The sequence below is a fragment of the Chroicocephalus ridibundus genome, chromosome 11, assembly GCF_963924245.1.
Source record: "Chroicocephalus ridibundus chromosome 11, bChrRid1.1, whole genome shotgun sequence".
In the NCBI taxonomy this organism is placed as follows: Eukaryota; Metazoa; Chordata; class Aves; order Charadriiformes; family Laridae; genus Chroicocephalus; species Chroicocephalus ridibundus.
The window spans coordinates 8,749,128-8,776,768 of record NC_086294.1 but is presented as its reverse complement, the minus strand read 5'-3'; the positions used below and the strand labels follow the sequence as shown (position 1 = coordinate 8,776,768).

Here is a 27,641-nt window from a genome sequence, read left to right as displayed (position 1 = left end):
ACTATTTTCACGCCATTTGTGAATTGTCATTCACTATCAGCAACAGTCATCATACAACCAAAATTGTAACCCATCGAAAGATGCCATATATATACCATAGTCTGTATTTATTACCATTTTTTTAAAAAAAGTGTTCTCAAGAATGATGTATTGTACCATATGAAGATGGACAAAACATAATGATTTCTCAATTCAGAAGCTGAGGAGGAGAATGCACTCTGGCAAACTCTCCCCGTGAAATGCTGCATGTGGACTTACAGTTCATATATGAGAATAACTTAGGGACCTGAACATTTGTTTTTTGCTGTCAGCTGCCCAGAAATGAGAGTGTCCACAGACTACAAGCCATGGAGATCTATACAGTATTGATTACAGACACTTGAAACACCTTCTGCTACAGAGACAGCAATTTCTGAGGGACCAGTCTCCTGGTCACGTCACTGAGGTAATGGCCAAGGTCCTTTTTGTTCTGACACAAACATGTTTGCACGTAGTTCTTTCCTTGTGGTTTGATCTCACAGTCTCTTTCTGGCCCCGAGACATTTTTCCCATCTGCTCATACAGATGGCACATTCAAGTGAATTTAAAAGAATGGTTTTTACAAACTTCTTCTGTTCTCTTTCTCCTCAAATTACATGGTTCTAGACTAGCAGAAGGCAGGGACTGTTCTAGGGATGCCTAGTCAGAAAGAAAAAAGCACCAGAAAAAAGTATTGCCTTCTTACACAAGTGATTTAGAGAAGAAAAACTATTTCCTGAATGGCTAATGCAAATGCCTGCACTGTAGCCTAAAGATCAGTGATAAGAATGGCTTAAAAGTGCTTTTCTGCAGATACTTACACACATCTCTGGAGTTTGGAGAACTTATCTGGAAGCACAAAACCCCCAGAATTTCTTGTAACTTATCCTAGTTTCTCTTCTTCTAAGCAGGACTGAATATTATTCAAAGAAAAGGTCTCCTCAGCTGCTTTGCACATTGAGGGCAAATTTGCACATTTAAGTTTTCAGAGGAATAAAGAAATAGAAAACAGAGGCAGGACATTATGGTAAAAATACTGAAAAAATAATACTTGGATTTTAGGAATTTAGGCAATTCTTATTTCTCAGAAATCATTTTACCATTTTGTAAAGCTCAATAAAACAAAAAACTTGATAAACAGTGGGTGAACAAATCGGCTCTTCACAGAAAATGCTTTCAAAAATAAAGGAAAAGTTTTTTGAAAAAAAAAAAAATCACTAAAACTAGATGTTTAACTAGAATGAGAAATAAGCCCAAGTACTTGCACCTTCAGATAAAACACTTGCTAGAAAAAAATGCTCCATTCATTTAAGAAATAGCATTCAACACTGTCTTACGGTAAATGTTCATAGAAGCGTAAAAAAAAAACAAAAAACAAACCAACACCCCAACCTCATCTGTACAGTCACAAGAATAACTAAAAGTATTTGTGACCCACAGAAATGGGGGAAATAAGAGGTATTATTAGTTTGAAACAAAATATCATAACATGCATTTTCCTTACACATGCAAGGCCTTAAAATTTCACTCTGAAAGCTCTCTTACCCTGTCCCTACTTAAGACATCCCTCTTAGATTTTATCAATTTTAGACAAAAAAGATGTACAAGTAGAACTTCATTCGTATATACAAATATATACATATAGTATATATGTAATCTATTTAAGCATGTGTGTGTATACAACACATATAAGATCCATCTCATTAGCTGAGTCTTGACCAGAGCATTCTGAAATTTTATGTATGCCCTTCCTATACGAAAATTTCCATTGTCAGGATCACCAACTACCAGCTAAAATGACATGATAAAAGACATTACAGAAGGGAAATAAGATAGATTGCTGTAAGTCTAAATTATGCTAATATTTAAATTTAAATTCAAGATGAAATGTTTGATGACCTCTATTTGTTTTTGGAATATGCAATACCCTTGGAGCAACTTTTACATGGTTCTATAGCTGATGGAGTTTTTGTTGCTAATATAGAGTAAATGCCACAGTTTGTCTGTTAGGCGATAAAACTCGGAATTTTTTTCACTTCATTGCAATGTAATAATCTTGGATAATAGAGCTTTTAATGGAAGAGATTCCTGTGACTTAAAGCTTTTTCCTTATTAAGCTTAATTGAATTAATTATTTGCATACTAATGATTTAACAGCCACTTCATATGAAATAAAAGCAAAAGACCTTCTTGAATACTTATCCCATACTTAAGATCTAATAAAGGAACTGAAATAGAAAGATATCTTTGTTTTCTTTCAGATAGGGGAGGTATTTAAAATGCAACTACCCTCCCTCCTGCTGCGGACAGAGGTGTTCTTAAATGATACCGTTCCAAATCCTACAGCAAAATGCATCTTTAATCTATGACTCCTTAATTGAAAAAGATATTTATGACAGTCAGTGATCTCCTCTTTATTCCAAAAAATTGCATCTTTCCTAAAATCGGCTTATTTTGTGAATGGGCTGCTAGGTAGGAAAAGTGGAACAATGTGATTCTAAGGAAAATGGAACAGATTTGTATCTATAAAACAGGTATCCCAAGGTGCATATGAAGGCTGGCATTTTATAATTCTTCATAATAATGCTCAGCATTTATGTAGTGGTTTATGGGATCAAAGCACTTTACAAACAAATTAATTAATCTTCACAACACCCCTGCGAGAAGACAGGGTTTAGTATTGCAATTTAATAAATGGAATAACTGAGGCAGAGGTGTATGATTCGTTTCATGTCACAAACAGAGTCCAGATCTTCAGTTTATATATCATTAGAAATAACAGTAGTAGTATTTCTGTGCTGAATTCCTTGTGACCTTCAAAGTAGCTATTTGCATGATTAAGGAAAAAAATCTGGCCCCAAAATCTTGGGCCAGAGCTGATACCTTGTTTACTTAAAACAACAATGAATTCACTTAAGCAACACGCTGGGATTCAAGTTGTTTTCCTTATGCTGGATCTAGAATCACTGTGCAAGACAAGAGCTGGTATCTGATGGGTCCTGCCCTAGGATTTCCAAATAATGAGATTGGCATGGTAATGCTTCCTTGTTAATGCAGATGATGCTTTGTACTCAAAATTCTACATAATTGTGCAGCATTCTTCATAGGTAATTCAAATTTTTTCCAGTCTCCGAAACAGCTACATGACTTCAATTTGAGACGGTTTACTACACTTGCATTTATTTATGCCTGTTTCCAAAAAGTTCCTGCTTTGAACACCTGCATGCAAGATGCAAAGGTTCTTATTAATGTGTATGTGTACTCTAACAGCCTTGACAATTTGGACACAGAAATCCAATTCACCTCATTTCTTGCACAAAACTAAACAACTGCATGTCAGACTGAATTAACTTCAGCGAGTGTTGGCAACTGAAAGTTCAGTAACTGAACCTATGGGCATGAGCACTAGCACAAAAAAAACTACCCACTTAACATAAAGGAAACACTTGTTCACAGTACTGAGATTCTCATGTTCAAACAAGTCTTAAGCAAACAAATTACTTTTCACTTATTTTTTGCAATGCTTGCATATGCCCTTATTGTCATATAGAGAAATTTAGTATTATATGTTTACATGAGATAAAAAGAATGACAAGAAGTGATATCCAAAATTAAGAAAACTTACACGTTTAACTGGGACAACAGAAAGCTACCATATTTTAAGACAAACTTCAGAAAATTTACATTCAAGAAAACATTTTCAACCTGAAGTTCCGTGTCATTGCATGACACATGGTGCTTCCAACTGGGCCAAAATCACTAGGACAGAGACAGTAAAAGGGTGTAATATTCAAGATGGTTATCGTATTTTTCAAATTGGCATTTAACATTTACATTTTTGGCCCTCAAATTCACTTTACACTTTTACTGGTCATTTGATGTCCCTGGCATGACACTTTCAACACCTTCATGAAGATATGCGTGATGTTTATAATTTTTTTTTTCTTTTTTTTAAACAAATGGCATCACTACGTTGAGATGCTATTGAAAGAGGAAGCCAGTGCAAAAGCTGATATACTAGAGCAATAGAATAGCATCTCACTGTAGGGCTTTTTTTTGTTGCTACAAGGTACCTTATTATAATGTTTATTTCCTTTTCTCCCCTGCGGCTAGGCAAGACCCCAGTTTGAGTGAAGGGCTGCACAGCCAAAAGAGGCATCAATGTGATGGAACCAGAAACACTGCCCCCTGGACAGTTACCGTCACCAGGACTACAGCATCCAAAATAACACCTTCCCCCCAAGAAAAGAAGCCTACGTCCTTTTTATCCTTTCTGAAATCCCAAAATGGAGAAAGATTAAAATGATCTTCTTTTTTGATAAATTTTTTGCTTAGCATGAAAGGGCATTAAAAAGTATTTTAACTTCTGTCCACCATCTGGAAATAGGCTTTTGTAGCAAAAAGGCAGGACAGATCTCCTGTCTCTTTCTTGCAGAGGAAGTCTGGGAATTTACAAGGATAACTGAAATCTTATGCAAAGTCCAAAGATGTAATTTTAAATCCAGCTATCACAAATGATTTTATGGTCCTGAAAGTGAAAAATGGAAATTTTAACTCCAAATCATGCTTAGGATTTTAATCAAAAAAATACGCCCGGGGGGTGGGGCAGGAGGCGGGGGGAAGAAAAGAAAAGGGAAAAGTAGCAAAAGAAAGATCAGATGATTTCCTGAAGGTGTCTGGTGTGAACAATTCACCTCTCAAACAGTGTGTTCTGAGAACTAAAGGCATTTAGAAAGGCAATTGCTTTTTAAATTGTCCATCAGATTTTGTAGACAATAAGCTGTATATGAGAAGTTAAATTGATGAACAAGTCTATTAATACCACAAAAATGCCCAAGGCTATTTTAATACAGCAAAGTGTGGGAGAGTCTATTTTACTTGCAACAGTGCAAATTTCCAAGCAGCTGAAACCAAGTGAGCAGACAGCAGAAGGCACAGCTGAGACAACACAAAATCCAAGCATCCAGGACTATTTTGAATTCACATGACTCAATACTGATAGCAAGAAGTAATAAGAGGACAAAGCAAGTCCATCATGCACATAATTGTCTCATTTACAGGAGATTACCAGGTTATATCTGTTGAATAGTAAGGAATTATTGCTAGTTGGGTTGGAAAATTATAGTTAGCAATGTATTAAATAAAACTTGGCAAGTAAAACTGTTGGGCTTTCAAATAGGAAAAGTCTTTCATTTCTGACAAAACTCTGTTCTGCTTCCTTCTGGTTTTCTTTTGGCTAAAAGGGATGGAAATGTCATCACCTGACAGGATGTGGCCCCTATCAGAAGTTCGTGCATATTCTATTTTTCAGCAAAACACACCCACAAGCTTCAGTTACAAAAAGCATAAAACTGGCCTACTGAAGAGACACAAAAGTATACAGTACTCTTTGTCATGTAATTATCAGTCCTCAACAACTAACCCACTGCCGCAGAGTTCACATTAGGTCTGTTAGGAGAAGCGTATGTAAGAGTGAATATCTAAAAGCAGCCTGATAATGGTGCAAAACCACACGAAACATCTTTGTCTTCACCCACTTCTTTAACTATATTTAACCCTAGTATTTTAAACAAGTTCCTCCTTATTCTGACACCCAACACCAGAATGCTCTCTTGCAGTAAGGAGGTGAGTTCCAGAAAGACACGATAAGAAAGCAAACAGAAGGGTCTTGCTCATCACCCTTCTCAAATCTTGCATTCCAACCCTGGAAAAAACCTCAGAAAACTTCCCGTGCTTCCACAGGCTGCAAATTTCAGACAAGTGTTTCTTCCCCAGAATTACACAGAATAAGTCAGAAGAAATCTGAATTTTCTATCTGCATTTTAGAACGGATTTGATGTCAAAAGTCAGGGGAAAATTTGTATATTATATATAAAAATAAATTTAGGAAACAACAAATCTTACCTACCATAGCAACTATTTCTGCTATACGTATTATATAAACCAGATATTTTAACATGCAAAAATCTAGTTAAAGACATTTCTTTTCCCGAATTCTGGCTAGATATCTTATTCAAGCTTTGCTCAGCCTATTGTAAACTGATTGTTATCCTAGATTTGAATCTTGGTCCTCTAAATTTACTTTTCTATATATGTTGTGCAACCACCAATAGCCTATTGGAAGTCATTTTAACTACCAACGCATAGTAATTTTCCCTGTAATGACTCTTTATTTAAGACTATATGTTGCCATTTTCTACCATTTTAGTGATTTAAGTATATCGTTTATTGAGTGTCCTGGTCTTAGCAGCAAAGAAGAATTTTCTTGCCAGATGGAATATGAAAATGATATGAAACCCCCCCTTTTTTGTTTAAATTGAAAAAAAGAAAGTTCAGTCATATTTGCAAATAGCATACTGCAACAGGAATGCAAAAAAAAAAAAAAAGTGTTTTCCCAAAACATAAATAGGTGGCAGCTATCCCTCAGACATAAAAATCCTTCTAAATGTAGAAGTAATCAGCATGCCACGTTCTCTGTAAAAACTTGGTCACAATTCAGTTATTCAGTTATGCCCTTAACTAATGCCCTGTAGCACTGAATAGGGCAGGCTATGAGGACGTCATAACTACCATATAGATGTCTACAACCATTATTAGCCATTTCTCTCCCCCCCACACCCCTTTCGGTGACAGCATAAGCCAGATGCTTACAAAACTGCCTCCTAGTCCTTCTTGAAATTTACCTTCACAATCTTAAATCTAATCAGATCTGACATGCATACCGTCTATGGGTTCTGTGAGGAAAAACAAAAAGAACAATGTTAAGAGATCACTGCTTGCTATATCCAAAGTAGAAATTAAACTATAGGCACATAAAGGAATGGAACAGTTACATTTATACGCTGCCATTTTGGTAATAAGCTCACTTGCAGTTCAATGAATTTGGTTACAGCAATCAAGGTAAATGAAACTGAATTCACAGAAACATGTATACATATGTTTACATTTATACACACATGTTTATATATAGATGTATGGGGAGGCAATAGTAAAAACTTAAGACTGATATTTAAAGGAATCTCAATTTAGTGGAATGCATCTCAAAGTAAGAATATGCCACTGCAAGTATAAGCTAAAGTAATTTCATGCAGCAATAATAGTAGTGATTTTCAGAACACTAATAGCATACATGTTTTTTTTAAAGATATGTGGAAATTAATAACAACAAGCAGGCATTTTTAAGATATGTGGAAATTAATACTAAGCAGGCATTAAATATATCACTACTGTGGACACTTTAAATCACATTAACTTTGAATTAATGTTAGATGAAATAGCTAGTTGAAGTAGTTAAAGCTATTTAAAGCTATAAAACTGAAACCTTAACATTAGAATCACATAATTGATTGCCACATGGTCAGTGAAGTCAAAAGCAAAATATGGCCAATTACATAATTCTGTTGTGTTACCAATATCTGTATTTGCCCCATCCAACCCCATGTTTGAAAGATGTATTAGCCAGAAAGCCTTTCTGAGACCTACTCAGCTGAGTCTAAGGAAGAAGTAGAAGGATCTACAATTCATCAAAAAAATCATACAAAAATTTGTCCATTAATCATTAGTAATTAGGACATATAAGAAGGGGGTTTTGAGGGTAATTATCCAACTATGACAGACCTATAGTGATATTCAGGTTTGTCTATTGCCCTTGACCATCCCCTCTGCAGTCCTCCTTGGAAACAAGCTACATCCTGAGGAGGACAGGCAGATAGAAATTTTACAAACTGGAAAGAAAAAAATAAAGCTAGAAATAGACATACTTCTTCTCAAAACCGTAATAATATGGCCTTTGCAACATGTTCTTACGCAAATACTGTAACATTTTGATATATATTACACACATACATGTACACAGATGCAGTCAAGATTTCTCTAAAACAAAATTACTTATCCAATTAACTGAGACCAAGGAAAAATTTTTCATCCAAATCCATTACCTATTGTGCCTTTAAATATTTTCTTTTTAACCTGAATATGTCACAAAAACTAGAGGAAAACCCTTAACCATAATTTTCCTTTTTTCACTTGAAGAGCAAATAGGGTTATGTTTCCTCCAACACTCAGGACAGGGTGTGTGTGAATTTATCTAAGAGTGGGAGAGCTGTATAGTGACCTATCTACTGTATCCACTCTGAAGCACATCTTTCCAAATGCGGCAAATAACCTCAAGGACAACCCCCCACAGGTTTTAGTATAGAGTAAGGTACGCTGTCAAAAAGAAAGATTTTTCTTATTAAACTGGCATTGCTAGGTCTCCATTTCCATGGAAGAAAGAATAACAATTGTTTTATTTCTCATAATAGCTGATAACGTTAATCTGACAGTCCTCCCAGGACTAGAGGCTATTTAGTCACTCTTACACTAGAAAAGAAAATGGCCTTTATGAATATCCTGTTGTCAAAAGCTGGACCTTTTCTTGCCTTCAAGAAACAAGAGGTATCCTTCCCCTCTTTGCTGTTCAAGTACATAGTTGCAGTAGGACCCATGACAACTGCAGCCCCTAATCCTTTGTGATGGGTAGGGGGAGTACAGGGTGACAGTCATCTTGCTACTGCCCTCAATGTACAATTCATTTCTGCACAACAAAGGTACAAAGGCAGAATTCACATCCATAATTCATCTTGTACCAGCTAACGGGGTACAAGAAAACACTCGAAATGTACCAAGCAGAGTAGTAAAAGGGATGTAAGATAATCACAAAGATGAGATTGCTAGGTATACTGGAATATTAGAAAATTATTTCCTGATCTAAAATCCTTGACCTAGAGAAAATTTCTTCTAAACACAGCAGTTTGGGCTGTGCGCAAGTTCTACCATAGAAACAACATATAGAATTATTCTAAAACCATTTTGGATACCATATTGGGATTATAAGTATTGAAAACAATACCTCTGGGAAACAAAGGATCAAAGCATTACTAATGTTTTATCTAATTACATTAAACAGCTTTAAGTAAAGTACATACCAGATTTATCTTTATCACATCATAGAAGATATTAAAACTCATTTGCTACATATGCTCAGTGAAAAGGAGAAAGTTTCACCCAAGACAATGAAGCAGTACCAACACCAATTCAGCCAAAAAAGACAACTAAGTTCATTCTTGTAGTGGTCCAGAATATTTTATGCAAAACACTTTCAGAAAAAGTTATCTTATGTAACTAAATAAAAAATTTGCACAATCTTAAAATTTGTGAAAATCACGATTGTTAAAAAACACCAACACTGAAAGAATAAACTTCAGATTTTAGTTGCCAATTTTTTATTTTCTTTTAAGCCATCGATACCTTGTTTCTTTTGGGAAACAAAAAAACCCCAAAACCTTAGAAAAAGTATTTTTCATGAATGGTTTTAAAGTTTCTAAAGAAATTCTCTGTTTTACTTGATTCTTCTACATAACAAATTTTGTGAGCTCTACTTACTCTATCAACATTTTCAAAAATAGAAATTATTATGGATTCTTAAGGAGTCAGAATGAAAATTACTTGTCACAAGTAGCAATAAAAAGTCAGAATTATTGAAAATATTAAACTTTATATTTATGTCCTAATTTATTATGAAAAATAATAACAAACATGATGATTTCAGATTCTTAAATTGAAAACTATATCAAAACCTTATTGTTCTCACTCCATTAATGGAAATGTGTGCTAGGTAGTGTTTTTATATTTCACTTTACTATAAATAAAAAGTTTCACCATTTTAAGAAACCAAGTATCTGTTGTTTCCTTGAATAACAAAAATTCCTTCAACGGAGGAAAAGGTAAGGAGCCAGGAAAAGCCCAGATCTTTTCCACCAAGTGGAAGATGTTCTACGTTCTACAATGAAGGATGAAATCAGCATCTTGCACATTAGGAGTGCCTCAAAACCATGAAGTACCTGCTAAGTGAACATTTTCACACTTTTCAACCCCCTTTTCTGGAGGTAAATCATCATCTGGCACAGGCTGCAAGAGTCCAGGGATCATCCAGACAGGAGGCATCTGAAGCCCAACTCCAGCATAGCAGTGAGAGCACTGATCTAGTCTCTCTCAGTCTCAAGGAGAATGGTTTCTACCTAAAAGCAAGAAGCCGCCTGTCCCGAGAAAGGCATTTTCTGGCACAAGTGACTGGCTAAACTTTATCACCCTGGCAATTTTCAGGTTTGGGTGTGAAAATTGATGTCAAATGCCAGAAGTGTTAAGCCTGAAGGACAGTTTAGGACTTCGTTTTAGACATTTGAGTTCCGGTTTAGTAGCCATGTTCTAAACAAAAGCCTCTAAAAAGAAACATATTAATACCTATCAACATTAGTTATATTTGCGCAGCTGTCTGACTAATTTAAGTAGTTCATGGTAAGGATTTCCAGAAACACCTGCACGTTAAAGTGCAATAGCAGAACTAAAGGCATCCAGATCAGTGACTCATAATAGATAATCTTAATGAGATATGAACTTCATGGTCCACGTTTGTTCAATGACAGAACTAAATATATAAGACTATGTCACTCTCCTTTACTGCTAGGTAGAAAACAACCAAGTCATAAAAGTGCATGCTTCTTGACATGATAGTTATAGGCAGACAACAGAAAAATCTCACTGAAAATGAGAGAAATACACTAGTGAAAGTTTTAAGAATTAGCTTCCCCAAAATCATTATTGTATATTATTCTCAAAACGGAAATGACACATTCTAGATTTAAATTCTGCATCATTCTTCTATCTCTCGCTCTTTTTTTAAAAAAAAAAAACAAAAACCAAAAACGTATCAGTGCTTTCTTTTTATTTTGTTACCTACTCACACCATATAAAGTCAGACATCTTTTGCAGGAATATATTTAAATCACTTTCTTGGTAATTATTTTTTCTATAAACATTTCTGAACAGAAATTTTCCCCCAGTTTTCAGAACTTCTTAAAAGTGAAGTTATTCTGTTGATTTCTCCAGTCACTAAGAACCTGGATATTTAATCATCACTCTCCATAGTCATACACAATAACAACATTAGGCTGAAAAAACATTTCAAGTCATACCTCTTCTTAGTGAAAATCAGAAAACTGATTCATCTGGGTAGCGTACAAACCAATCTAATATTCAATCAAAAATATTTATAAAGTATATAATTTAGATAAACTAGCAATTCAGCTGCCAAATACATTTTCCCTTTTTTCCTCTAATCCTCATTTTGTATTTATTTCAATTCCTTTGAGGAAGAAGTTCTAAAACCGGCTTTTAATCCAGAATGAGTATTTAAAGTAATATTTACAATCTTACCTCTTCTTAATAAAAGTGTCTGAACTGTACTAAAAATGGCAGTTTATCTACAAAATTTATATTAATGAAATAAAAATAAATCTTTATCCATTCTTAGAATACTTAAGTTAAAATTGTTTTTAGAATATCATCAATTATATAGAATATAGCAACAAAAAGAATAGCAATAACAAAGGGCAAAGAATGGGTTTTAATTTGAAGCCACGATTAAAGGACTAAAAATAAAAGACAGAAGAGTTAGAAATGGTTCACACTGACCTGAGCCCATAAAGGACTGTCCCATCTGGATGCAAACGGATCATTCTGTTCTTCACAGTGACACCATGTACAAATGACTTCTTGTCATTCAGAAAATAGGTATCTGGAACCCACAGCTGATCAGCTACTCTGTTGTCCAGAGTAAGGTTTAGAGGTATTACATTATACGACAGCCTCTTATCCCTCCATGCTTGCTGAAAGTACATTGTCAAGGTATAGTCCTGTGATTATAAAAACAGAAAAAAGTTTGCATTGAAACAGACAGCACACATGTGTAAAAAAAAAAAAAAATAAATGCAAATACACATTTATTCATTGCAACTGTTCTTAAAGGCAAACGTTTCTGTTCGGAATTTCCCTAAGTAGATTTAGTACTGAATATCTTGTGTATACTTAATAACAGAAATGAGAATACAGAAAAGATGCAGTATTCACATTTTATGAATGACTAGGGAGTTGTCATTTCAGTATTTATAAACAAAACAGAAAAATATTTGTAGATGCTTCACAATCTGCAGTTTATGTAGCACCTTGCAAGCCTGGGAGCTGTAGGAAACAGGAAAATTCACAGTTGTGTATTCCATCTCATGGTCTCCACTGTATTCAGTAGAGCTCTGGATCAGCCCTTGTATCTCTGAAGCTGCAGTTACTACCCAAACACTTCTCTAAATTAAAATATCTTCAAAGTCTGTTAACTTTCCCCTGGGCACTGAAATCAATGGGAAGTCTCTGAGGTTTCTATGCTGCTAAGTCTTCTACTTAATTTTACAGATGAAGTAACTCTGGTTACTTCAATGGAACAATTCTGAGAGCACAATTAAGCATCTGGGTAAATATATGCAGTATTATGAGACTTGCATTGTCTTGATGCACGCCACTAATGTACAGTACTTTGGAGATGTTTCGATCTTCTGCTGTTTTAGAAAACAAGATAATTACAAAAATTATGTTTTTGTAAGACTTGTTATACAGAGGCAGAATACTCATCACATACTAACCTATGCTAAAAAACCTCCATAAATAATACGCAAAGGACCCAGATCACTGGGTCAAGGGCTGTAAAACAACACTGAAGGAATACTAAAAGAAGAACTATTCTAAAACCAGTATTTTGTTTTGCTTGTTCTACAGAACTCATAATCAGGCCTCAGATTATTTTGATTTAGAATTCCTATTTAACATGGACTTCATAAAATACTGACAACTGTTAGCTTGCAAAAGATTGCTTTCAAGAGAAAGTCATTAAAAGCTGCTGTGATTATCAGCAACCCCAGAATTCAGCCACGGCAAAGTATGAAAGTCTCTATCTATGCATCAGTCTGAGCACTTGAAAACAAGAAATCCCACCTAACTTGCACAAATAATTAGCTATAGCATCTCACAAATTAATTTCTAGCAATGCATAACAGAGAAAAGCATGCAAGATATGAAGACATTATTGCATAAATTGCAATATTACTACTCATTAGCTACTTTATATTTCAAAGATCACTATTGAAACTGGTTTTATTGCAGTTGGCAATGAAGCATCAATCCTCCTGCTGAAATACTTTAAAAGCACCTGCCACAACTGTATTTTACAAACATTTTAATTTTAAAAAATGTTTGACACATGAACACTCCACAGAACTTCTCACAAAATACAAAAAATTTTATTTTGTATTTTCACAGACTAAACTTTCTAAAAAAACTAAACAAAAAAATTCCTGTAAGAAATAAAGAGTGAAATAAAGAGTAAAATAAAGAATAAAATTGATGAAACAGAGATAAATAAAGAATTAAAAAAAAAAAAACCGCACACAAAAAACCCCAAACCTAAAAGCTAAATCTTCCATTTCTAGAAATTGTCTTTTCACAGGACAGCCAAGGACTTGATAAACACCAAATCTCACAAGAGGTACTTGGAAAAGTCACCTTTCTTGGTGAATGGGAAAACAGACACACTAAATTTCTTCCCTTGTTATGTAGAGAGATGGGATTCATCCTACTTAACTTCAAGCCCTGGAGACACATCTCTCTCCACTGATTTTAGGGCATCTAGGGCCATCAGCCCTAACCTACGCACATCAGCGAAACACCTCCAGTTAACTGACATGAATTCAAGCCAATGTCAACAGCAAATTGAAAAAGATATCAGATATAACTTTTATTACCAATATCTGAGTATCCAGAAAACTTTTTTCCTTTCTTTATTAGTGAAACTTTTTATGCATAAATTACGTTGGTGTAATTATTCACTTTAAAATGTACATGGTCCACCCTTAAAAACATGGATAAGGAAGGCCCTTTACAACTATGGCTCTTCCAGCAGAGTCCTCTAAGCAATGACACAGCACTTAGAAACAAATTGACCCTGTGTCTCCTACAGAACAGTGTGCGCTCAGATGAGTCCGTATAAATTGTTTTTCTACAGAAATGTTTATTTCCATGGTGGAAACACTCCACATTTTTTAGGTATCTTTCACCAGAAGAGCCCATGTACATAAGCTTCAAAATGCCTCTTCAGTTTTCACTGAAGCAGGGAGAAATTCGTAAGAAGAGTTAGGACATTTCTTCCTTGTCAACACAAAACCAGAAGGGTAATGCTGTCCTTACAGTCTTCTTCCTATTTGCGATGGTTAAAGGTTAATCATCTTCACTTGTTCTGCCTTCAGCCCTATGCTGCTGTTGCTAATGGAAGATGTACACCCAGCCCATACACAGAACCCTGCTCAGCTTTCATTGGGCGTCACAAACATGAGCAAAACTGCACTGTTACAAGTAGGTAAACACCAATTAAGATTTTCCAATTATTTTAATACCAAATACATTTACCTGGTAACTATTCTAATGTTTTCAGATCAGTTTTAACAATCTGAAACATCTTCCCCTCCCACCACTCCAGGATCAGGATGAGAGGCTGCTTTCAAGAATGTTCCACCTATGTCTGAAGGATTTTACTGTTATGCTTTGTCAGTGTTCTGCAGTATTTGATTCATAACCAGATACAAGAAAACGTTCAATAATATACTGACAGGAAGAAAATTTATTAGTCTACATTATATTAATACATCACAACATAAATGGGTGAGCTATGGTAATTGCTCCTCTCTTATCCTTGGAACGTTGCATTTTATTCCTATTCTAAGGAATAATCTACATGTATTAATATATAGCATATATATAGAACATGCTTCCTTCTTCACACCTCAGTAAAAGAGGAAAAGAAGAGGCGGAAGAAAACTAAACATGCATAGTTCAATGCATAAAAACGAATTACATAAAACTGTAAATTTGGAGCACTGGCACAGCTGAAAGAAAAGCCAAGTCACCAGGCTGGGGTTCAGAATCAAACACACTGTGTTCCAGAAACAGAGCTTGCGTTCCAACTGAGAATTATTTGTCATCTGTTGGCCCTAGTTTTCAGGTGTGACTGGATTTTCTGGTGTCCAAAACAAGACACCTTAAATATTTTTTTATTAAACCCTCACAACCGTTCTAATTTAAGTGTGGTTGCTTTTTGAAAAAAAAAAATTAAAAAATAAATGTGTTCCAAGCTGCATATTTCAAAGTATAAGGGATTAGTTAGAATAAAAAAAAAAAGGAAAACCTGTCACATAAACTGCAATTCATGCTTTAGAAGGGAGGGAGGCATCTGTTTTCAAAATCCCAAATGAAACAGTAATTCAAAAAGACAATGTGCAGATACAAAATGTCCCTGAAGTATCCCAAGACACTTTATACTTTGAGATTAAGAACATGCTTGCCTAGCAAAATACTACAAGAATAAAGTCTGTTAATCTCGCATTAGATGTGGGCATTCCCCTCTATTCTAAGGATAAACATCAAAACAAACGTGCAAGTATCTTGTCTCTTTAGGAAGACAGGCACGCAAAAGAAATATAGGAATAGAAGTGGCTAGGTAAAGGATGATTTTAAGTTGTTAAGGCCTTAGCATCCTATTAAATTCACAGTATGGGATTGTTAGAAGCTTAGAGTAAGTATGAAGATGAAATGGGAGTGAATTAATTTAAAAAGCCTAGCACAATGCAGTAATTACAATGAGCTGAAAGAAATATGAAACCAAACTTCATGATGACTGTGTCTGTGTATACCATTAAACAGGCATAAACTAAAAAGGTACCGACTGTGTACAACACAGGCATACAGAGACACATTGTACAAACATAAATAAGTAGGTTCATCAATTACCCTGAGCACGTGTAGCTTCAAATGCTGTACAAAATTTTATTAGCGTAGACAAAGTTACAAGCAAAACTTAGAATATAAACAGGCAAATACTAATTTTTTTGTAAATACACAAATACTATACTCTGTATAGCTTTCATTATTATTCTATCATTCACATACATTTAAATTTAATAAACTTTCTTATTCTGTCCAGATGCAGAAATTTAGGTGACAAAAATGGTTACTCCTATTCTATTCTGCTAAGAGAAAAGATCTCTCCTCTTTTCCTTACCAGCTAAAGTTCAGTTTCCCAGTTTTCTTCTTCTTTATTTCACACAATGAACAGAAGAGCAGCAAATATGAGACAAAGGTAATCTTAATGCAAATTTTCTCATATGAATAAAAAAAAAAATAATGAACGGTTTTATTAGCATTAGCATATTTACGTGTAACTTTTATCGTGAACATTATCTTTGCACGATGGTTGTCTGCAAACACTTTTAACTGCTGGAAAAGTATATATGCTGGGAGATTTAAACTTAAATTTAGATGAATAGAATTGTTACAGACAGCCAAGATGTTGGTTAATGACCATCAACTTCAAAGATCCAAGGAAAGATACCGCACAGGAAAGCGTCAAATCTGAAAATTTGCACTCTTATTTAAATTCTCTCATTTCGTTAATACTCAAAGAAAAGTTTTCTTAAGCCAAAAAAAGAAATGCCAGTTTGGGCCTATTATTATCTTAAAAATAGTAGAACACAGGCCCTAGCTGAACCCACCCATGGGCCTATAACTGTGAAATGTACAGTGCTGGTCATCTTTTTACATTGGAAAAAGTATCAAGCCAAAAAAGGAAATAAATTTCATGAATGTTCGCAATGACAGTGGGAGCCTAATGCAAAAGACCGTGCTGGATGTAAATTTTTTCAAAGCATGAGGCTGAGGTCCAATGCAAGAAAAAGAACATTTAAAAAATAGCTTTCTTCTACGTTACACAAAACAGGACTGATTCACAGCACAGCTTAAAAACATACACCAACAGCTACTGAAAGACTTTGGAAGTAATATAATCAGGAAACTTCAGAGGAGAAAAAAAGTAAGTAGAAGGAACATTCTGTATATTATAAATACAATATATAGCAGCATGGAGTTGAAGCAACTATTTATCTCTACTCATCAGTAATGAATGGAGAACTCATTTGCGGTTTAGCTTAAGTCCACTTCTCATCACTTGGCTGGTTATTCCCAATTTGTAAAAATACTACATGGCTTCAGTATAGCATTTTAAAAGCTAAATTCCTTCTGAAAATGCCTGATGCTGAAGATTTTGCCTGAATGCTGTAATTACTTAAATCGTACACTTAAAAAGCTGTCTGTTGATGACATATTTAAAAGTGCCATTAAGTAAATTATTAAAAGTATACATCTACACTGCAAAAACATATTTTAATATATTAAAAGCTATTATATACTTAAGAAGAAAGGAGCAAATGTTAATTCTCCTCAGACTGCCTCCCCAGACTCAAATGAGGTTATCGCTGACGTGTGCAGTTTCTACAGTGGGAAGTACACAACATGTTTCACTACTCACATGGTATATAAAACATTGCAAAACAAAGCACTTCAAGCGAAAGGAGTTTCAGTAGATTTCTTTCAAAAGCAAAGTCTTTCCCTGAGTGCTGACAATCCTTTCAATCCTCATTTTGTTTAAAACCAACCACTACAACATGTTCAATTCATAATTACCTATATCTCACACTCATGTCAAGAAAATTAACATAAAAAGTCTGCTCTATTGACACTGGAGACACCACAAGGTGACTTACATAAAAGTAGAATGAACTGTTAAAAGAATGAGTGATACCAAAGAAGTGTGAAAGTAAGTTCTGTCAAATTCCCTTTCAGAAAAGTATTTTTCACATTCTGTAAATCTTTACTTCAAAAAATGACAATGACATCAAGAACCTTACATAGAGTTCAAGTTGAACTCTCTCCATCTATCAAATGCCACTTCCCAGGCTGGCTTCAAATCTATGAAACACTTCTAGTTAATTGTGTCTCCTAAAGCTTACCAGGTAGTTTTTCTTGACAGGAATTGTTATGATGTAAGGTCTATGATCTTTCCAAAAAGGAAGAGATCCCAACAAGTAAGCTTACCATTTATTTTGCAGCAACTATCCCAGAATTATTCATAAGCAATTCTCATTTCTCAGCTGAACAAATAAGCAAAGATGGGCTGTTTATCTCCTACAACAGTTCTCAGAAAAACACAGTATTATTGAATCAAGCAAGAGACTTGCATATGAAAGCCAAACAAGTCAGCAGAGCTTGACTCCTAGACCTAAAACTTCTTACTACTGATTATATGAAATCCGTAGTAAGAGACTGCTTACCATTTCAGTGACAAGATCATGAATTTGTGTCTCCCTAACTCTACTGACAGTAGCCAATATTTATATTGTTTCTACAGAATGATTTATATATTGCACTGCAATGCAGTGTCATTATAGCTCATGCACTGAAATGAAATAAAGCAGTTATGGCTGATATGTTTCCTGTAATGTCAATTAGTTTAGCAAGACACCGTGACACTTGATTTTAATTTCTGACAAGTCACCCAGAGTGAACCATGATACTGCACTTCTACTGAGCCAGCAATCTGCATGTCATTGCAACCAAAAAGCATCTGCCGTATGTCTTTTAGCTCTCTCTGTGATCTCATTCTCTTTCCCATTTTCCTCCCTCACCTTACAAAGGAAGTATCATGGTTTTGGCCAAATTGGCCAATGACCGATAATTACAAAGAAAGGAATTAAAAACCAAAATGTAATAAATAAATAAATTCATGAGTAGTACGCCATACGCACCGCCCTATTATTGAAAAGATATTAGCAATACAATTATGTTCAGACAAAAGTGCCATACCTTAGATTATTTAAATTTAAGGTACAAGTTTAGCTGAAAGTTAGATTGGCAAATGAGACTTGTATATACATACTCCATGAGCCTATTCAATAGATCTTGCTATTATAAACAGACATTTATATTGCTTCATGGCATCCATTGCTATGCTAGTACCTAAGTCAATCCTAATATGTTGAACAAAAGTCTTCCAAATAAACAAACAGCAACTATTAATTTCAAACAGCTCTGTCTCTTGATAATAAGACAACGATTGATTAAAGTGAACTTGGACTGAAAACTGTAATCTAACTGCTATGCTTAAGAGAGTCACGTATCTTGATATCTTCAGGTTTTTGTCTTTTGAAAGGATCTAGTCCTCTTTGTACAGCATTGCAGGATTCTCAGATGAACAATGCAAATCCAAAGTAAGATGAATAAATGCAAACTATACTCACTTTAAAGAAAAGTTAAGGAAACAGTATTTTTCTGCCTTAGAAAAAAATTATGTGTTGTTATTATTATTTACTCATGTCTTTGAAGTAGAATAAAATATTTCAAGTGACAAGAAATATAACAAAAATATTTAATTTACATTTGAATTTCAAATTTTTATTTATTCATGTATCACAAGCCATTTCCCAGAGAAGGGAGAATAATTTTGAGTTCACAGATCATTCCCTATGCAATTGTACAGTCCTACAGATCTTCAGCAAGGTAAATACCTACAACAGAAATCATATTTATATAGCTTTTAATTACCAGGCTTCCCTTATCGTAGCCTATTATTAAATACTATTGCACAAGAGTAAACACTAAAGAATAAAAAAACCCTACCATCTTAAATAGACTGGAAGGAAACCAGTGATTAAGCGGAACTGGAGACCCAATTGGAAAGTCTGATGAGAGTAGGTGGTGGTGTCAGCTATTGTTTTGCAGAAGAGACTCAAAAGAAAAAAAAAAACCAAACAACAAAACAGAAATAGCTACCAGTCTTAACTGATATTTTTAATGAGGAAAAAAAAGATTGAAATATTTTTCCAAGATAAGAATAGAGTAATGGATAGTGAGATTAATTCTGGCTGAAACATGAGAACTCAGGTTATGCTTAGGTGCAGAACTGACCTGGCCAGCATTTGGAGGAGTGCTCTTTTTCCTGATGCTTTATAGTTTCCCGAGTTGCTAATATATAAACAAAGCCTTAAGAATACATTTAGAAACAGAAAGAATTGCCAATGTTGTTCCATATCATTGTAACTAAATTCTGAACAACTTACAAAATTAATAACAAAACAAATGGGTGTTCATTTAAAGTGTATAATTCTTATTTTTAGATAAGTATTTCAATATTCTCCTTGAAAAATACTGCAAAATGAGTAACTATTCCCAGAACCTATTTATTTATTTATTTTTAAATATAGTCTTCCTTCCTTCAATCAAAGAGATGTCACTCCATCAAGGCAAGGAAACTCTAATGACAAAAGTGCCATTAATATGCCTCTTACTATGCTAACTAGGGCTGTCTGCCTTTTCACATCTAAAAGGATGTATCTCAGTCCCTAAATTCCCAACTGCAGGCTTTGGTCCCATAGAAACTTAATGATAATAAAACACTTTGAGATGCACTCAGCATTTCACTGCTGGAACAGGTTGTTTATTTACATCCTTCACAGTTTGCTGAAAGATGAGGCTGCTAGAGAATTTGGCTGCCATTACAAAACCTGTTAAACCCTCATGAACAGTGGCAGTTCAAATATACAGCCTGCTGACATTTTAAGCAATCCTGTTTCACCTCACTTAACTTTACACACCAGAGTGTTAATTTTCTCTGAACTACTAATATTTATCAGCAATTCAAAACATTTCAGCCTCAAGAATTAACATCTGAAGTGCTATAAGCAGAGCAACTCAGTACTAGATCTAAACTTCCAAATGTTACTATACTAGAAATTCCCTAGAGTCCAAACTAAACGACAAGCAAATTCCCAATTTATCTGAGTAGTCACTTCTCCTGCTTCAGTCTTGCAAAGAACTGGTAGAATGTTTACGTTTTAGGATGATACAGTGAACCTCTCAGCTGTTTTGAGCAATAAATTAATGGAAACACTCTAAAATGCTTATAAAACTACTGAAAGGAGCAATAGTAACACTCCCATCACTACTTTATCAGTGATGACACAATCCTCCTTTCAGAAATACTAAAACAAGCCACAAAGTTACCTCAATGAAAAAGTATACATTTAATTTTAATATTAAAAAGTTAGGAGAAATGGCTGACAAAAAAAATTATTATCTGAGCTTCAGACAGAATTTGTATGCTTAGTGCTGCTCAGAAATACAGTATTCTAACAAAAATATATCCCTTCTGCGATCTCGTTTAATTGGGCTGCCTGAGGATACACTTCTTGAAAAAGAAAACTGCTATATGAATATTTTATTGGATCATTTCTATAGGCAAAGGAATTGACTTTGCTATGTTTAGTTTGTTTTACTAGGTAGATTATTTTGCTAGTATTTTCTCTCAGGTAAAAAGCTATCCATCTCCTCAGTTAGCAACAGAGAAGTTTCAACAAAATAACTTCCACAACAGACAAACTAAAGAAAGCATATATGTATATATTCTTCATTTTCCTAAACATGCTCAAGGTATTTTTGTTCTGGCATTACTGATACCCTCTGTTTGTCAAATCTACGTTGTATTCCCTCTGTATCATATAATATGAAAACATTTCAGGTGGCTTTCAGATACGTTTTCTGGCCTTCAAGATTTTTTTCCTCCTATGAATTCTTTCACAGGTGAGGACACTAATTTTTGCTTTGCTTGTGATATATCATCTGCGAGATCGAGATAAATAAAATCTTATTAACATATGTGAAAATGCTTTTTTAATTGAGAGAGGGCCAAAGACAATATCTCAGAAAGCCTTACCATAACCATAATAATTCTTTAAAAAAAGAACTTTCAAAGAAATAAGTATGAATATTAATACTAAGGCAATATTTTCAGCAGTCTCAGCATTATGCAATTACTACACATCACCTCCATTTAAAAGATAAAAATGTAAAGAGAGAGCTGAGAAGCTCAGACTAACGTATTCAGTCGGACAGATTTTAGGATGCATCAGAGTGAAATTACTAATCAATCTGGGCAGCCCTGTAAGTTTTTCAAAATTTTATGTAAATTGTAGGTAATCAACAGTCAAGAAAACGCTGTTATAGCAGCATCAGAAAAATGGAAAAAATCTGTCCGATTTTCTAAATGTTGCCCTAAAAGGGTCTGATAACATAATAATGACAACTCATTAATTCATGAAATGACTGTTTTCTTCAGTGCTTTTTGACACTGAACACTGTCACATTTTCTGTTCTGACTTGGAATATCCCTTAGCAAGATACAGATTCCGTTACTCTACAGTTTTTTCAAGGCAGTTACGATTATCTTATATTGGCAACACTTGTAAAACTGTATCATCAATATATATTTAATAATAAATTGAAGTTTTAAAGCAAATTTTAAGATCAGCTCACAAAGCAATGTTTACACTCACTAAACAACAATCTCGCAGAGAATATTGACGTAAGAGAGAGACAGTAAGACAACAAAAGTGAGTTTGAGAAAAAGTTCTATAAAAAGAACCCAAAACATTTACTCTAAGATTTAGAGTTTGTCTCAAAATTATAAAAGGAAAAGGATACATAACTTTTCTTTTAATATCATATGGTTTAACTGAAATAACATTAGACTAATTGATTTTATTAGCTTATTACAGTCTCCAAGAGCTGCTGATACTTCACAGAAATTTACAGGAGAAAACCAGGCAGGTACGTGCATGACACAACCTGATTTTATTTTTGCTCTCTTTTTCTTCTAAATGAACGCAAGAGTCCTTCTCCCTCTGTCTCCACGTATGCATTTTCTCACACACTACTACCAATCATGCTAGATTTCTATGCTGTTTTTCTTGGTATTTTTTTTTATTTAAAAGAAAAACCCACAAATAGAAACAAAGGTTAGGTGGAAACCCCAAATACCTCACTTGCTTTTAATCAAATGCACCCACTTTGGAAACACAGATGGAAATGGTTCTAGGCACTTGTACTCTGCCAGTTATGTTTAAATGCCATTCTCCACTCACATACGAAGCACTAGCAGCAGTTCACTTCTGTTAAACACTGACACAGATCCTGCAACGCTGTCTCTCTGCCCTGCCCGTTCCAAGAAGTTCTTTGAAATGGTTCATTAATCTGTTAGTGACAAACTGATGTCTTGAAAGAAGCAATGTACTCTGGAGAGTACAAATCTCCCACAGATACCTTCCTATAAGCATTTACATATCGTGGTCTAATACACCAGAGGCTACTCACTGCACTTCAGACTAATGTGTTTCTTCGCTGTTTAGATATAAATTGCGTGGGAATAGACCAAACACCTTGATTTAGCTGCTTTTCTCTGCCAATAATCTCTTGAATCCTGTAACCTTACGTACAAATTTCAGGGGGGTTTGAACACTGAAGTGTATGAGGATAAAAAAAAAAAGAAATAGCGTCATGTCACGTAGGCCTTTTCCTGTATTTTAAACGCTCTCCTCCCTATAACCCACGATGTGACACTTTGCTTCTCTCAAAAGTGTCAGGCACTGCATAGACCTGCCACCACTGAAGTAAAAGGACAATTTTAAGTAAGTACGTATCATTTCTTTCATAGTGATGACAAGCCTGTGGAAACTGATAGAAAGTCCAATTTGCATGACAGCCCAACACTTCAGCAAACAGAAAACACTTAGTAGAGACACTTCCAAGAGAGTAAGTGATGTATTCAGATGAAAAAGAAATGAATATTATTGTGTTCTAGGGAGAACAATATGGAAAAAAAAATCAGGTTGAGAAATATTGAATCTTTAACAGTCATTGCACCTGCATTAATTATACTTTAAATTGTTCATGGTTCAGCAAAGCTAAAGCCTATTGGAATACCTCACAGGGAAAAATTTCCATTCTGAGTGCCTGTTACAAAGGTATGTTTTTCTTGACAGATACAGAAAACTTCATAGCCAAGAACACCTGCAATGCTCACAACAACAAACCACCGCTAGTTTTCCACAATCAATCTGCGTATTTTAACTCCAAAAAATCAACAGGAGATTAATATTGGAAAGACTTGCAGGGAAATTGCTGTATTGGTATTTTCATAGGAACACTCAGGCTGGAAGAGACCTCAGGAGGTCTCTAGTCCAACCTCCTGCTCAAAGTAAGATCAGGGTGAGGTCAGACCAAGTTACTCAAGGCTTTATCCAACCTGCTCTTGAAGACCTTGAAAAAACAGGGATTTTCTTTTCTTTCTATATGGATTAGAACAATATTTTAATAACGATGAAATTGATATTTGCATTTAGAAAGAAACTCCCTATGCTTCAAAAAGGAAAAATCAGGATGGTCATCCTAATCTAGCAGTGACTGCAATTTAATTTCAGATTGATTTAAAATCACTGTTGTCCAATTTTAGAGCGCACACACACTACTGCTTCTGTCCATTGTACAGTGTATTATTATTCCAGTGTTTCTATGTTATTTGCTCAGTAATTCCCTCCTCTCCTTAGTCTCACAATTATTTGAGCCACCTAGAAATCAACAGGATTCATTCATCATTGAGTTTTTGAACGCGTATGCTGTTCAGTATTTCCTGTATTCTTCAGTTGCCACCAACTTTAATTCTCGTGAAACTATTCCCTGTTCCTGTACAGTAGGCATTCTTTGACAAACTTCTTGTGTTTTTTTTTTTTTTTTTTTACTCTTTTAATCTTAATCTTCATGGATTCCCATTTGTGACAGAGAACTTTCTATGCATTTAAGTAACTCATTCCCATTTTCCACAATAGTTAATAGTTACTTTGTAAACAATCTTGATTGTACTTTGTCAGACTGAAGCTGTCATCAAGACCTATTAATTTAATACCATTACACTTGTAACTGTCAATTCTCAGAAACATACTCCAAGAATCCAAAAAACCCACCAATCTGGCATCCTTCATTATTGAATGGATTTATTTATTTGTCTGTTTCCTACCAGATTAAATGTCTCATCTCATCAACCTTCAAAATTTGTCTCCCTTTTTGTGGTTCACTATTTCTCCCAAAGCTGAAGTCAGGCTTTTACTTCAATGATCAAATGAAAGTAACTGCTTTGACAGCTGGAAACATCAAGAGCAAGACAGAAGCTTGCCTTTTTTCAAGACATGAAAGGTAAATGGTTAATGGAAATGGGATGAGAACTAAGTATCCCTTACTTGGAATTAACACAAATTCAATATATTTTAACAAAATAAGGATAACATAAACCTTTATCTGTCAACCTGCTTGTTGTGGAAATAGTAATAAAATTATTACTGGTCCCAGACTTTTATCCTTTCTCACAAATTCAGATTTAAGTGCAACAGGAAATCATTCAGGAAAAACAGATCCCATTTTTAATTAAGCATCATTATAATCGTACTTTGAATGTATTTGATTTGGCAGACACTATTCTGAAAACATAGATGGTTTTTAAGCAATTTTCACATTTTGCACAGAGTGAACCTTCAATTTACGCAGAAGCTCCTTCCAACTACTGTTACTGGAAGGCATTTACACTTGTCGGGACTCTTGGTTTTACATTATTCCTTCCATCTGGGCAACCAAACCATCAGTCTGGATGCAATCTTTTCTGCCTTCTCTCTACTTTACTAACTTGATATTTATTGAAACTTCTGGGAGATAAAATGCTTAGGACATCATGAACTCTATGAATACACCAGAAGTAACCGAGAACAGAGTTTTGCTTTTACTTCACCCCTGAAGGAACGCTAGTCCAGGGTTTGCAAAAGCAGTAGTCATTTTGCACAGGTAACAGAAAGCAATGCACGTGCTTCCTTTTTTGGCATATGGAATTGCATTATCATTCTCACATCTTTATAGATTTGGAAAAGATCAAAATTGACCAAGTGAATGTGGTCTGTTAGAAAGAAGTCTCAAGGACACATTCCCACTTAACGCCTCTCAATTTTTACATTAAGAACTCTTCCAGAAATCTAATAAACATGTGGAAAACACACTAATCATCCAGGGATCAGAAACAAACACTAAATTTGCAGCAGCAGGCATCATCAACCATTCTTCAAAACTTATACAAAATGTGTTTCCATTCATCAGATCACTTGGCAAAAGAGTTTCAATCCCTACATTTATGAAAAAAAAGCTATTATGAACTTTATCTCCCATAGTCAGTAGATGTCAACCACATTTTGCAGTCCTACTGCTGGAAAACTGAGGACAAATGAAAAGTGGTGATTTGAAACTAGGCCTTAAAAAGTTCCTCAAGGTTGGGCTGGAAAGTACCAAGGATCTGTGCCCATATAGCAGTTTTTATGAAAAGTTATCACAGACTGATAGACAGGATATTTTGCAATTAAAAAGACACTAAATACCTTCATCAAGAAAATAGGTATTTTCCCCAAAATGCACCAAATGAATAATAATCAAAAAAAAGTATTTTTTCCACAAAATGTTTGTATTTCCACAATAAAAACAACTTCCTATTTAACCTGTCTTTGTGTCTACCTATCCCTTTTCAAAATTTTAAACCAGATAGGAAAAAGCCATAATTGTCTATAAGTCACTAAAGCTCATATGTACGTTCACTGTTCTCCCTTGCCAAATAAACTGTCATTGCACTGTACAAATTACAGTTTCATAATACATATTGAATTCCATACAGTTATACTGTATCCATAATTATGCAGTTCTATAAAACATACTAAGAGTGTGTTTATATATATATAAATATATATATAATTGAATGCATACACATTACTAAGAATATCCATTTTGAACAATTCAAACACATATACACACACACACAATATAATGAAAAACCTCTGTAATGACTCCACTGAGATTGTCCCGAAAATAATGACCCATCTCCTAGCAGCTTGTTCACTCTTGATGAATTTGTAATGCTGGATTTCGAATTAATTTTGTACCTTCACCATAAAGATTTTGTTTAATATTTTAGTCTTAACAGATTCAAAAAGACAGTAGCTGAAGTGTTTTGTTTTTTCTCTCAAGTTATTAGACTATCAGCCATCGCAATAAGTGCATGGCTTTAGCAGGTGTTAGAGCTCATATATTTCTAGCCACAACATCATATGTGCATTATACAGTATTTCTGCTTGAGCACACTACATGTTAGTCAGCAAGCAGAACACATCGATTTGAAATCTACTAGTTAGTACCCGGTTAATTCATGCATGAAATGCATTTATACATCAGTTCGCTGGCTTGATTTATGACACATCTATTCTTTTAAAATAACAGCATTGTTTCTCCCTTAAGAGTCACAAAAATGCTTTGCAACATATTCTTATATTGCTACACACCAGTTAAAGTTTAGGATTTATTTTTTTTTTAAAAATAAACTCTTCTTTGAGATACATTCTCAACCATGTCTGAATGATAATAGAAGTTCTGTAAAATTTTCCCTTTAAGAATAATCTTGTCCAATTTGACAAAATGAACTCTTAAGTAATGCACTTGTCAAAAAGGTGTTTCACCAAAGTGTCAGTGATCTCATTCTCTTTCCCATTTTCCTCCCTCACCTTACAAAGGAAGTATCATGGTTTTGGCCAAATTGGCCAATGACCAATAATTACAAAGAAAGGAATTAAAAACCAAAATGTAATAAATAAATAAATTCATGAGTAGTACCCCATACGCACCGCCCTATTATTGAAAAGATATTAGCAATACAATTATGTTCAGACAAAAGTGCCATACCTTAGATTATTTAAATTTAAGGTACAAGTTTAGCTGAAAGTTAGATTGGCAAATGAGACTTGTATATACATACTCCATGAGCCTATTCAATAGATCTTGCTACTATAAACAGACATCTATGTTGCTTCATGGCATCCATTGCTATGCTAGTACCTAAGTCAATCCTAATATGTTAAACAAAAGTCTTCCAAATAAACAAACAGCAACTATTAATTTCAAACAGCATTTCA

General features: G+C 34.5%; 1 protein-coding gene across 4 annotated transcripts in view; it reads right to left on the bottom strand.

The window, feature by feature from the left end:
• The window catches only part of GABRB2 (gamma-aminobutyric acid type A receptor subunit beta2), a 174,160-nt gene that overhangs the window by 104,795 nt on the left and 41,724 nt on the right, over positions 1-27,641 (bottom strand). For all 4 annotated transcript variants that reach the window (XM_063348877.1, XM_063348876.1, XM_063348879.1 and 1 more), the window contains one exon: positions 11,530-11,750. In XM_063348877.1, coding sequence (XP_063204947.1) covers positions 11,530-11,750 — 221 coding nt within the window. The remainder of the gene's footprint in view (positions 1-11,529; positions 11,751-27,641) is intronic.